At 39.4% G+C, this 14,070-nt stretch overlaps 1 protein-coding gene across 1 annotated transcript in view; it reads right to left on the minus strand.

The window, feature by feature from the left end:
- Positions 1–13,076, minus strand: part of ITGA2 (integrin subunit alpha 2) — a 67,307-nt gene extending 54,231 nt beyond the window's left edge. The window contains exon 1 of the mRNA XM_053931839.1: positions 13,011–13,076. Within this exon, the coding sequence (XP_053787814.1) occupies positions 13,011–13,056 (46 nt within the window). The 5' untranslated portion in view covers positions 13,057–13,076. The remainder of the gene's footprint in view (positions 1–13,010) is intronic.
- Positions 13,077–14,070: the final 994 nt, after the last annotated feature.

Genomic DNA, 14,070 nt, shown 5'->3' on the forward strand with positions numbered 1-14,070 from the left:
ACTCAGTTATGCCAAGTCTCACCTCTTATTAAAATATCCAGTCAAACAGAGGCATTCTCTGCAGTTATTTGTAGCTCTCCATCAAACAGGTCTAGCAAAGACAGTATCAAGAAAAAAAAGAGACAATGGACTTTGACCACTGAGTCTGTGAGGATCTACCACCCATTAAGTTTTAAATTTGTCTAATATTAACCTTGCCAGTTGGAAAGTTTTCCTTTTTTCCTTAATGTTATGATGTTCAATTATTTGAACAACTACTAGCTATAAATCAGAAAAAGTTTGTTATATAACCCAGCTAAGTAACCTTTTGTCTTTGTGAGTGAGCATTTGTGTCAGTCACAATGCCAGAAGAGCATCCTTGGCAGCTCCCCTCTGCTGGGTAGCACAGCCACAGCTATAACCACTGCCCCTTGTACCATCTCCAGCAGGGCAGCTGAACCTGAGAAACCCAAACTCAAGGTCAGCAGCATGCTGAGGGATTTGGGGGTGGAAGGGGTAAGCATTTAGTTACCAAAGCAAAGCAAGGCCATGACCTGTCATTATGCTAAAACCACGCACTATGGTTTTTCATCTTTAAGTTGTTCTGGGTGGAATAATGAATCAAGAATAACCCAATAGATTATTGGTTGTTCCCTGAATTAGTTTCTTAGATTGACAGCCACTAAGATGTGTGCTGCTGGCATTGCCTTAATTGCTCAGTCTGGCCTTTTAAAAAATATCCATTCATTACAGAAGAGGGCTTTGCTTTGCCCTTTATGTTATACTGCTCCAAGAGAGCCACTACAAATTCCAAGAAGAAAATTTTTCTGTTGATCTCAAAGATTTCTACCTCCAAGTAACACACATCAGCAGAGCCCTGAAGCCTGTCAGACCCTGCTGAGGACAGAGAAAAGAAAGGGGTGGGAGGGATGAGAGAACTTGTAGCTGTTGTTTTCATCTCACAGTGGATGCACGCTGTGGTTCAAGCTTTATCCATGACTGAAATATTTCTTAAGGGCTCTCTTTGGGGTAGATTTTCAGCTATTTTATATTTTGCAAAGTCACACTGGATCTCCTTAGTTGTCAGGGAACTTGAAAAAGCACTTTTTGTCTCTGTCTGATACCCAGCTGGTTATTTTTTTCATCCCTCTGCAAAAGTTTGCTGAAGTTGGCTCACAGATTCCAGGGTAACAGAGGGAGTATAGGCACCTACAGACCCCCTTCACATTATAATCACCTACTGTCCTTGCAATATTAGCCAGAAGGTGGAATGAAGGCAAGAAGGCGAAGCGATAAAGTTATGAAAGATGGCAGTCAAGTAGTATTTGCTTTATATTAAATATATTTAGTCTTACTTTACTGTTTGAATAACATTTTGGTTTAAGAGTAATGTTACTTCCTTATTATTCAGAACATATATTATCAGAGCAATAATCCAACTGGAATTACTCAAGTATTCTTACAGAAATAACTACCCAGCTTTCATAATATGTTGTGCTTTGATTGCTTTATTGACAAGACTGTGGAAACAAAAAGGAAAAACTACCAGCATGCAGTTACTTTAGTCTATTGAATTGCAATGTGGATGTTCTTCATTGTGGCTTTCAGAAGCCACTGAGCAATTCTCACCGCAATGAGCAAAATCTTCATAAAAAAAGAAACTCTTTTTTCCTTTTGTAATGTACTAGTCCAACTATATTGGTTTCGTTGTTTGGGACTTTCCTACAAATTAACATAAATATTAAATAACTTTTTAATCTGTCTTTAGAGTACTCATAAATGGCTACAGGGAATCTAACCCAACATGCAAGGAAAATAGGGAGTACTTATAATTCAATCTGGAAAGGTGTATTAGCCTTTACCCAGTATGGCCAACATAACTGAAAAAAAATCTCATTCGTTTCCACTTTTATAATGACTTTTCTACTTTCTGTAATAATTTTTTCTTCAATAAGCACACCCACAGCAGTAAATACAATGGCATGTAGATACCTTCAGCTCATATACTAAAATAGAAGTTTTATAGTCACATTTAATCTGGTTTTACTTAAAACTGGACAGATTTCTTATAGAGAACAATCTCCTAAATAGAGACAATGTAAACATCTACAGGAATCAAAAAGAATAAAGAAAGTGATTGGCAAGACACTGCTTTTTATACTGGCAGTTGAAACATTGTATAATCCTCATTTCATTTTCTTTGTCATTATTTCATATGTTTACAGAAGCTCGAAAAAGGCAAGTCTTCATTTTACTACTTCATCTAACTATTTTACTTTCTGTTGTCTTGAGATCAACTTTTTCTTCACAACAGCCACAATATCTCAGGCTTCTTAATAATTAACAGAAATCATAACATTTAGAGTAGAAATAAATTTTACACAAAAAAGCCTCCCCCAGATCTACCACTCGGAACAAAAGAGAAACAATGCCTCATTTAGTAACAATCCTCCCACCCTTCTTCCTCCCCTTCTTTCCAGCAAGTTTTCTTGGCTTAGTTGGCTGACTGCTTCTTCCTGGAAACAGGTCAGCTTCCAGCCTGAGAGCCTCTGTGTGTGCTGAAAGCCTGAGACACTGCCTTTCCCTTGCAACGGTTCAGAATGCAAAAGCTGCACTGAGGAGTTATCAATAACCTCCTATAAAAGCAGCCCAAACCCGATAGGGCCTGAATTGTGACTGAAAAGTTGGAGAGACTGTGATAACACAACTGGGAGCTATCTATTTTGTTGTTCTGACACTGCTGCAGAATAAGAGAATCTATCCACAACTTCATTAGTTAAGACTACAAGACTTGTCTTTCTCCTGGTAACTCCCTACTTGTGGCCCAGATATTGCCCTCCTTGGCTGCCAGAGCAGACAAATAAACCACTCTTCATCTGTAGTTATGAAATCCAGACAACCTACTATACACAAAAGGACTGGTTTCAAATAAATGCTCAGGAGCAGCTCCTGCAGGACTGATGACTTCCTATGAGTTTTTAATAAAGACAGCAAGTATTCAAGCCCATTCAAATTTTACCTTGGCATGTTTCCATCCATGTTTTCAGTGGGGAAAAGCTTAATTTTACAGAAAATTCACTTAAATTCTATCTTTTTTTTTTTTTTGTAGTGACATGCAGTTTTTTTCTTTTATCTTGGTACTAACAGTTTTTAACTTGGTTTTCAACTTTGTCCTTAGAATACCAAATTTTTTTTTCAACACCACAAAAAGATTAAAAGTATGTGAGGGTAACAAGCTGTACACATACATATGTTATTTATGCAATTGTCACTGGCCTTCACAAGTAATGATGATAAACACAAAAAACCTTGCATGCTTCCCTATGATAAAAACTGACTTTCCAAGTGGCATTTCACCCCAGCAGTTTCTCTTCCCTTGTATCCACATTATCAGTGGTTCCGTTTTCTCTTTTTTAAAGTAGGAATACTTCCAAATATAGTCAGAGAAGCATGAGCCACACTACAACTGTAAGAGAGGAAATGCATGTCACCACACTGAAAGCAATGTGACTGCTATCTGTACACCCTATATAACACATTTGCTCATCTCAGCTGCTTTGAAAACACAATTGTACAAAGCAGGTTTTCACACAAATATCAAGAAGGGAAAGCAACCACAGCTATCTGTACTTCCCTACCCATATCACACAATAGCCTATATGAAAATTACAGTGTATTATAACATATTATATTGTGTGTTATATCACTGTTAAATGTGACCTGAAAGGCTAGACTAGAAAAAAGCTGAGGGACTTGCTGTCACCATCCACCCCTCTGCCACTCCAGTGTCACAGCTTAAAGCATGAGGACTACAGTGGGTCCAGTGACCATTCCATGATACCATTTTTAGGATAGCATGTTTAAGACGCTGTTCCTCCCTCACAGCTTCTGAAGCTAACTGGAAACTTAGCTCTGTACACAGACAGCCACAGAAATAAGAGCTGCTTCAGCTGTAAAAAGTTTGCTACATCAGCTTCCTGCAAGAAGAAAAACTCCAAAGCACCACAGGATATATAATACAATACTTGGAAGAGCTATAATTATCAGAACATTTGTTCTCCTATGCCAGAAGTAATGACTATTTCTCTCCTTTGATTTTAATGGGAGCTCATGGCTGGGCATCCTGAATGGAAGGCAGGTGGTCCTAATCACTCACCTGAAATTGCACCTTAATGCACCTTGAAATGATCAATTCTGGCACCAGACAGTGTCTAGGCAGAATTTAGGCACATTAAAATCAGGAAAACAATCCAGGAAGCCCAGACTTCAGCAGCTGGCTAACCCACAATGAACGTAAAATTACCTGTCACTTAGGCGTCATTACACAAAGTTGCACAAAAGTTTAGAATATGAATTAGGTGTAGAAGCACCCTGTCTAAGAACAAGTATTCTACCCTACTGTTAACCCACTCTGATGTCACAGTAAGAGGCAATGAAGGATTTTCAACTTATTTATTTTGACTTGTAATAATTAAATTATTTAACTAAGTAACTAAGTAGCTTCTTTTTATGTACAACCAAATTACCAAATGTGAATTGTATGGGTAGTTGGTCTCAAAAACCCAACTCAGAACTCCTTCCAGCTAAGTGCCCAGACATTAGGCCACAGGCAGGATGTTATCTTTGCCTGTCTGGAAATATAAATATACATCCTGGGATGAGATGAGACCTTGTTTCAATTTATGGGGTAGAGACTGTTTGTCTGACTGCTTTGTTGCCAGGTGATGCAAAGATGCATCACCTGAGAGGTGAATCTACATCACCATGAGCCTCCAGGGAGAACTAGACTCATATTTCCCAGGTGACTATCATTACTTCTGAAGCAGCTACCTCTTGAAAAAAAGCTGAACTGACACATGTCTCCTAAAATTCTTCCCCATCCTTGACCTCAGTAGAAGGAGGCATCTCATGCTGGTGCCTGAGAAGGATGGAGTTCAAACACCCTTGGTCCACCTCTTAGCTGCAGGAGTCTTCCTGCTTTGGAAGAAGCCGGCTTTTTGTGCATTTTAAGTACTGAGTCCAAGGCACCTGCGCTCTGGGGCAAGGGGACTATATTTTAGGTGAAGTGGGACTGCAGCAGGCACTCTCCTAACCCCTCAGCCCACACACCACACAGGGCCTACCCAGATGCCAGTGCTCAGGTTGGTGACAGGATACTGTAGTTAGAGTTCAGAAGGAAGTTATCATCTTTTTTTTTTTTTTTTTTTTTTTTTTTTTTTTTTTTTTTTTTTTGGTAAAATGAAGCCATTGTACATTTTGGGGCCAGAGAGAAGGGCCCATGTACATTTAAGAAGAGTTTTGTAGAGATAATACTTGCTTCTACAAAAGCAGAACAGTTGCTTTTTTGTCTTCACAGAACCAAAGTCTATTGTAGCTCTCAGCTTCTCAGAAGGATAACTCCAGAGACTCGAGTACTTTTTTACTGTTCAATATGATGAACTGGCTTTTGGCAGCTTGGAAGGGAAAACAGAAAATTAAAAAAAAAAAGCTAACCAACTCCCACTCCCCCCCCCACCCCCCAAAAAAAAAAAAAAGAAAAAAAAAAAAAAGAAAGGATATTTGGCTAGAGTTAAATGGATAACTATTATTAGCAGAAGGACTATGTGAGTAGCACTGCTGATTTTTTCTCAGTTCATTGTTTTGCCCATCTTACTACAAGTTCCATCTGCTATTTTATATTTGACCTATATGTATTTCAGGCATGTTTAAATGGGAACTTTATTTGGTGAGCACAATTAAAGAAAGTGTTATGTCACTTAATTTTTTCTATGCAGAAAAGGTTAGCTAAATTATAATTTGAGGAATTTCAGCTAAATCTGAGTTTAATAATTTAAATTCAATCCATTCTACGTACATCTAAAGTACTGCATATAAAGACAACTGAATTTTATACTAGACAGTAGGAATACCGGATAAAATAGTTTTAAAATTCATTATTATAGACTGCTGTCATTTTCTTATTAGAAATTACTGTTAAGAAAATTGAATAACTGAAAAAAATTTTAATAAAATGTTTTGCTATTCTTTAGATAGCAATTACTACCATCTTCAAACAGAAAATTCAAATAAGAGTACAGGCACAGAGACATTTGAGTCACACACCCTCCTCTGCAGTGATATTTGGTAACTATCTAGGATGTACTAGTTGCCTCAGGACATAATACTCCACTTGCTGCTGCTTTGGACAGGTGCCTCAAGGAGATTCTTTTGTGTTTTACTCTCCTTATTGTAGCTTGCTGCTATTAAGAAACCAGGACACAAACTCTTGACACAGATTTGACACTCTTGCCCTGATTTGATACCTATATAGACGTCTACTCAGCTAAGAGAATGGGACCAGCCAAGAATAAATTTAGGTCTGAATTGCAGTAATTTACTGTTTTGTTCCTTTAGCTGAATATATAATGAAGTAATTTTTTTTACACAGTGTGTTTTCATAACAGAAGGGAAACTTGAACACAGCAGTCACAGAAACTGACAAATTATGAGAAGTGACTTCTGTGGATGTGGAAATTTAGACACACTGATAGCTAATTCCACTGGTTTACCTGTGTGCAGATGCCTTACTTCAGGTAGCACAGGGCATAGCACAGGCATATTCCCCAGAAAGTGCTGGGCTGACAACTTCTAGTAACAGCATCTTTAGCTGCACTAAGCACACAGCACAAGCACTAAGCACTGCCACAAGGCAGCTACTCCTCAGTCAGCTAAGAACAGTGATCTTGCAGCTGGCTGTGATACTAATTTACAGGGTAATCCAGTGGGTGAAGCAGCCTGGTCATCTGCAGTCTTATCATCACACAAAGCTTTGTATTGCAGTCTTAACACAGCATCAACTGCTGCCAGCTTTTCTTGCTTAAGGTCTCTTATGTTTGAGACAGATAGCTAGACAGGCGGATAGATTAGCTTTCAGATAGATAAAAGGTAAAAAGTTAGTTCAATCCTTCACACCCATCCGCCCCCCACTCATCTCTCCATCCTCAAACTCCACTATTTCCTTAGGTATTTCTACTGTGCAGTAAGCTTCCTCCCTGAAGCCTCCTGTTGTCAGTAATTTCCCCCAAGATTTCTTTGTTGTCTGTCTTTTAGAAATAACCATGTTATGCAAGGAGATTTGTGTGATTAAGGAAAAAAAATAAGGTATGCAAGTGTATGATATAAAGGAAGAATGATAAACTTGGAAGCAGGTTGCAAAGGGCAAAATAAATCAGGAATAAGGCAAGAGTTCCATCAGGGCTGTGCATAACTTCCAAGCCCTTCACCCTGTCTAACAGCAATTTGAAAGGGACAAAAGAATCCGTGACATTCATCATGTGTGACATTCAACCATGCAGATGCCATTCAGTTGCACACCAAATGTCTTTGCTCATCCTCCATTCAAATAGTCTGTGTTGATCCTTCTTCTTTGCCTATTCTTTTAAGTCTTGAATAATATGCAAGTCTTCTTATAGTTTTTTTTTACAGCATGTACATCTCCAGGAGAAAATTAAATTTTCTCCTCTGAAGATCCTGAAATGCTACTCAGGGAAAAATTCAAAATAATGATTACCAACACTCAGAATATTGAGTTTATTTGGCAATTCAGAAATCACAGCCTTATTTGGAAGTGATGGAAATGCTTATGTTGACACCACTAAATGCCTTTAGTATTCACTATCTCCAGAAAACCACTGCAGTATGAGCAGGAAGAAAATTATTGCATACTGCTTCACAAAGATACATACTCACACTCGACCAATACAGACAGAAGGTATCGTTTATCCTGTGTAATTAACACTCACTTATTTTTATTATCCTTTTATCAATGCCTTAATAAGGGGTATGTTCCCATAACTATTTAGCACAGATATATGTCAGTCTTCCACCTAAGGGTTTATAAATAAAAATCCTTCTGTGTTATCACTTTTAAAAGAAAAGAAAAACTAAGGCTCAGACAGTTCTCTGATGTCCTTGAATAATTTAAATTGGAACAGTAGAGCCAAATTATTTACACAAAAAAATAAGCTTATCAACTTGTTCTGTCTTGCTGCACAGGGTCTGAAATCCCAACACTGTGTAGTATCACAGGGCCAGAGATCACTATGTGATCTAAAAGCTCTAGAGAAAAGAAGCTCTAAACATTAAAACTGCTAATGGAAATGTCCTAAGCCAAGCAGATAACATGTGTTGGTATGCAAGTGCATGGCTGTGCCGATGAGAATCCAGTCTGTGTCCTGTCTGCATTTCAGCGCGGTCGCCATGGAAATGGGAACCAGCCTGCACAGAGCTTAACAAAGGAAACCTTTAAATGAAAATAACAACACTGGACAGAGGCTGCACAAGATTTGTGCTGGGGAAAATGACTTGCTTTACTCATCTGGAGATGCAGAAACCCCCTTTTACCTGCATTAATCCTTTAATAATACTTTATTCACACTTAGCTGTTTTGACATTAAGCCATTACACTGGTAGTTCCAGTTATTAGTCCTTATGAAAATACATCACATGAAGTACATACAAACCCCACTTTTATTCATTCAAAATTACAATAGTGAAGAAAGACCACAATGAGTAATATTTATATAGTGGCTAGGAAGCACAATGAAAAAAAAGGAGTAGCTGTATTTTACTTCTTTAACTTCTTAAATTTAACTTCTGTGATACTGAATCAAAAAAGCAAAGAACAATTCACATGTTGTTCCAGAGAGAGTCTGCAGTTAAAACTTGTTGGTAGGATCTCATGTTGACTTTGACCAAATTATGCACAAATAAATATTAACTGTTTAGGTATCTGATGGTAATAGCCTGTATGCTTTCTAAAATAAACATAATACAAAATACAAGTCCTCTAATGCAGTATGAATGAAGCCCTACTTCAATCTGCAATGCTGTGAGAGGCAAAACTCCAAAAATAATACATAGTAGTGCTGCTACTTCTTGCTACCTTAGAAAGAAGGAAAAACTAGAGACAGATTTACTTTAAAAAGAGTTCATGTTTAGGTCCTCCTTTCAAGCCATCTCTAGATTATAGAATAATTTTTAACATTAACATTACTCACAAATATGATAATAAAACATCAAGGTATCGAAAGATGATCACAAAGATGGAGAAAGGCAGAAATCAAAATAGGCTGTACTTGGTGTGCATGATTGCACGTTAAAAGCATTTACATCCCAACTTTTAGCTTCATTTATTGCACCAAATGTTCAATTTCCATTTGCTATTCAGTTATCAGTTTAGTCCATTCTGCTTTGTATATTGCCATGTCCTTTTATGTAAATAATTCTAATCTTAGCAGCTTCCTTGTTGATTATTGTCTACATAAATATTTAAGTATTTGCATGTGACAGAGGATTTATTTTTCAACACTCAAATGAAATGAGAGATCATCCTTACCTCCATAAAAAGAAAAAAGTACTTACCACTTTTGGATATCTAGTGATACAGCTAAACCCTTATTTTTTCACATTTAAAATACAATTTCCATTTACTTCAGTCACAGCTGTGAATACAGAGCAGTTTTGCACATCAAGATTCACTTGCACAGCCAGCTCAAGCCAGTGGAAGTGACAGCTACCAGTGAAAGAGACTTTTCCAGCTTTCCTCCCTCTGGGCACGAGTTCTGACTGTACCCTATGCCAGCACTAATAAATAAATTGCTTGTGAGCAGGATCAGTTTAACTCATCTCCAAAACTAACCTGGTCAAAAGGGGGAAAAAATTATTCAAGCAAAGGAGTCCCTGGCCTGTTCCAGAGACTAAGCCATAGTGATAGCACAGAGAAACTGGTGGAAACATGCATACAGGAGTGGATGAAATGTCTTTGCAGCGTCAGCTCCACATTCAGGTCAGCTTAACCAGATCGTGAAAATGCAGCTTTAGTTTTGAGAACCCCTGGCTGAGCAAAGAGAAAGAGAAGAACACAAAAGCTCCAACCACATGTCAAAGATTTGATTTAAATGACTTGTCTGAAATTGTATTCAGCTTTTGTGGGGAAAAAAAAGACAGAGAGAGAGTGAGAAAGAATCCACTTTTGTAAGGAAAACAGAGAAATTTATTTCTCTTAATCCTACATTTCATCCTCATTCATTAGACCACTTCCTAATTTCAAAACTACGCAAGGCAGGAGTTCCAGCTCATTATCTGATCACACCATCTTTCTCTGTTCATAGGCAGTGACATGTACTGATGTGCAAAAGAGACAAATCCAGGTGGCTAACTTGTTCTGGGCACTTTCCATTTTTTGCATGTTAAATGCCATTATCACAGCTTCCATCCCAGTTTAAACAAAAGCATACTGAAGAAAAAAAGTTTGTAAGTAGGGTCTCCTATTCTTCTATAGGGCCTTACAGCCTGTTACTTACAAGAATTTCCATCATTGGAAACTCTCTATTCTACACTGACACCCCAATTTCAGGTAGACCTGTTTTCTCCTTCAGTCTGCCTGGGTCCCACAGAGAGACTTGAGAATCCATGGCACTCATGTGGTAGACCTGTAGGCCAAAAGGCATAACCCTCATGTCGCAGAAGTTTTCATTTCAGAATTAAAGACTTCAAGGGATGCTTACTTCACAGAGTGGAGATTTTATGAATGTGCTAAGAGTTGCATCATTCACATCCTGGGTTGAAGGAGGGAGGTGCATGTTAGGCTTCAATAGGAAGGCTTGCTGAGACAGTATAGGCGAGGTCACCCCAAATTTTACTTTCTTCCCTAGGTAAGGTCCTCCAACACTATCACTTGATAATTCACTCTGAAGCTAATTATTCTTATAAAAAGGAGAACAAGCTGGTTCATCTGAAGCCCGGGAAACAGTCAAGAGCATGCAGTACAGACAGTCAGCAGACCGCTATCCAGAAGCAAACTGGAAAGCAGAGTGACTTAAACGATAGATATTGCTTTAAAAATAACAAATAACTTGAGAAGTCAAGAGAGAAATATTTTGTATTTGCAAGTGTAGATCTAAGACCTCACACAGAAACATCTGACTAAGGTGCACAACAAGGTGGACATAAATTAACTTAGAATCTAGCTGATAAAAATACATTTCTTTCCAGAGGAATGCAGTTTTGCACAGACTTGTTACCTGGCCAAATTTAGGTAGACAATGCAAATAGTGCCTTCCTGCCAAATTCAAATATCTCCTCTGAAGCATGAGGGCACTAGAGCTTTCCAAAGAAAATGTTACCACAATTGAGCCCAGGAAAGCTACTGTATTTTCCATTGGCTTCACTCTCAGAGAGAGCTGGGCTGTTTTGGCTCTGACTTTTAAGAACAGGATTACGAAAAAAAATGCATACTTAAAATGTAAATTCAAAGAACTGGATGTGGCAAATCTATCAGCAGCATGTAGCAACATAAAAGCTTCCAGCTTTGTTGTATAGGTTGCCCTGTTAATACATCATTTATTCCTCTTAACGTAATCTACTTCTCCATGCTATACACTTTTTAGTCAACAATTAACAAGGTTGGTAGCAAAGTCATGCTATCAAATTAATAGTTCTGTTTGAGATCTCTTCTTCTTATAGCATCTAAAAAGTCTTAATGACTTTCCAGACACAAAAGTACACATCAGCAAAGAGTAACTAACCCATTACTTCATTGTTGCACTATTTTTAGTTGAATTTCACAGTAGAGCACCCCATGTAACCCATTTAATATAACTGATAATTAAATAGTTAATATACTGACATTAAATCAAGTCTGGAATAACTTTCCAGAAGTGAAGACTAATTCAGCCAAGCTATCCTAATTAAATTTAAGAATATTACCTTTGAAAGTAAACCAGTTCATTAGAATTCGAACAACTTCAAAATTATTGTGGGTGAGCTACAAGAGTACTACCATAGCAGAACTATAAAAACTTAGGGAAAATTCTCCTGTCCTGAAACTTTCATTTTGTTGCTATTCCAACAAGATCAAAGGCCTTAAAAAGTATTAACCCACTAATTGCATCCACTAACATCAAATGTCATGACATACCTGAAATCAAAATTATGACAGCTTTCAGATGTATAAATTGAGATGAATCATGGGTAGTGCCTGAAAGAAATAGACCTATCCCACTTCTGTCATTCAAAATGCCAAGGGAATTCTCCTCTCACAATCAGCCTTATCTTCTGCTTTCAGCACTGCTTTACAACCTTTGCAAGTCTTAAGAGCCCATGAATTACAGTGAATGCTAATGATCCTGGTTTTCAGTAGCTGTAACCAGGAGAATAATAGATAGATTAAGCAAAAGTACAGGGTGGAATGTTTTGCCTATTGGTACTTTTCAAAATTTTTATTTTTTTAAAAAAATGCCAGGTTGTTTTTGTTCTATATATCACATCACAGGTTAATATTTTTGTATTTTATTTCATACCCTGCAGCCACACATTCCACTGCAATGTTCGCTATAGTTACTGAAGGAACAAGTTAGAACAGCTCATCAGTGAAAACTCGTTTTCATGCTGCCTCCTCGGTGACTTGCTAATTAAGGGTTTTTGAGAGTATACAGTAATATTAAAACTCTGAAACTGCCTGTGAATTTGCTCATGGCAAGTGAATATGATTGCTTATAGTTCCCAGGAAAATAGATGTAATGGTAATTAAGTTAGCCAAGAGAAGGAGGATATAGTTCAAGTTTCCCTATCCTTGTCCAAGGAGCAACATCTGCCCAACAGTGTAGTAACAGACTTAGAAGACTCTTGCAAATAGGAGCAGCATTCACAAAAAGCATTCATCTTCGCGCCTAGAAAGGTATAGTCATCATATAATTCTAAATTCACACATCAGATTGTCCCCGTTCCCTCCCCTCCAGCGCGCACACACACACAGTCTATTTATGGGAAAGTGAAATCTATGCCACTCCAGGAGTTTAACCTGCTTTAAAATCACCGCCGATGCATCTCACTCGGCCGCAGCCGCAGCTCACCACCTCTCAGCCGCGCGCGTCTCTGCCCGGCCCGAGGCCGCCCCCCGCTCCGCACCTCGCGCCCGCTGGGGGACCTTCCCTCCCTCCCTTCTCTCCTTCCTTTCCTGCTTCCCGGAGCGGCAGGACGGACAGACGTACCCAGCGCGAGGAGCAAAGGCGGCAGCGCCGCGCCCGCGGAGCCCATGTCCGACGCGCTGGTAGGTCGGGCCGGTGCCGCTCCGAGCTGGCCGCTTCCCAGGGCGACACTGAGCGGCACCTGCCCCGAGCCGCCCCCAAATACTCTTCCTCCTCCTCCTCCTCCTTCTCCTCCTCCTCCTCCTCCTCCTCCTCCTCCTTCTCCTCCTCCTCCTCCTCCTCCTCCTCCTCCACGCCCCCTGCGGTCCTCGGTCGTGGGGGGTCGGAGGCCGCTCTTCCCGTCTCCCGCCTCTCGCTCCGCACCCGCGGCGCAGCCGGCGGTACTGTCCCCATTCTGTTCCCCCCTGGTTTTACTCTCTGGAGGAGACCCTCCCCCGCGCTCGGTCCGCATGGCGCTGCCCAAGGCTGTTGTTCCTCATGGTTGCGCTGGAAGGAGGGCTCCGGGATCGAGACACCCACCACCCCCGCCCTGGGTACCCTGGCCAACAGCGGTTTGGAGGGCTGGGAATGCCTCTTATTAAATTGCACATTTGATCACACTGACTCCATATCTTCTTCTTCTTCTTTAAATGAAATTTTTGCAGAACATACCCTCAGCTATGCAGGAGTGAAACAGGATCCAGAAGCCTTGCCACACAACTGTCTCAAACATGGAAATGATGGTGAGGATGTATTGCCCAGGCAAAGTAACTGCCTGCGTTGCCTTAGATGCCAGGCCAATATCCAGGTAGACAAAGAGAATTGAAGCCAGAAAAATTAGGAAGGTGAGGCAGTTGACTTCCGAAGAAATCAGAAAGAGTTCTTACGCAAGATGCTGTGTAGCTTTCAGTCTACCTAGCCTTGTCACCACTGTCTGAATACTGTATGTGCAGAGTATTTGAGAAACATGCATTTTCTCTATTCCACAGTTCAGTAAATATCAAAATTTATGGCACTACCTTTTCATATGGAATGTATTTCATTTTGTGCAGTGAATTGTGCTGAATAATTTTAACTTCTTGGCATTAACATTGTGTAATGAAAAAGACAGTTGGCCTGGAAAATTGAAATAAAAAAGCTTCCT

The sequence above is a fragment of the Vidua chalybeata genome, chromosome Z (assembly GCF_026979565.1).
Source record: "Vidua chalybeata isolate OUT-0048 chromosome Z, bVidCha1 merged haplotype, whole genome shotgun sequence".
Lineage (NCBI taxonomy): Eukaryota > Metazoa > Chordata > Aves > Passeriformes > Viduidae > Vidua > Vidua chalybeata.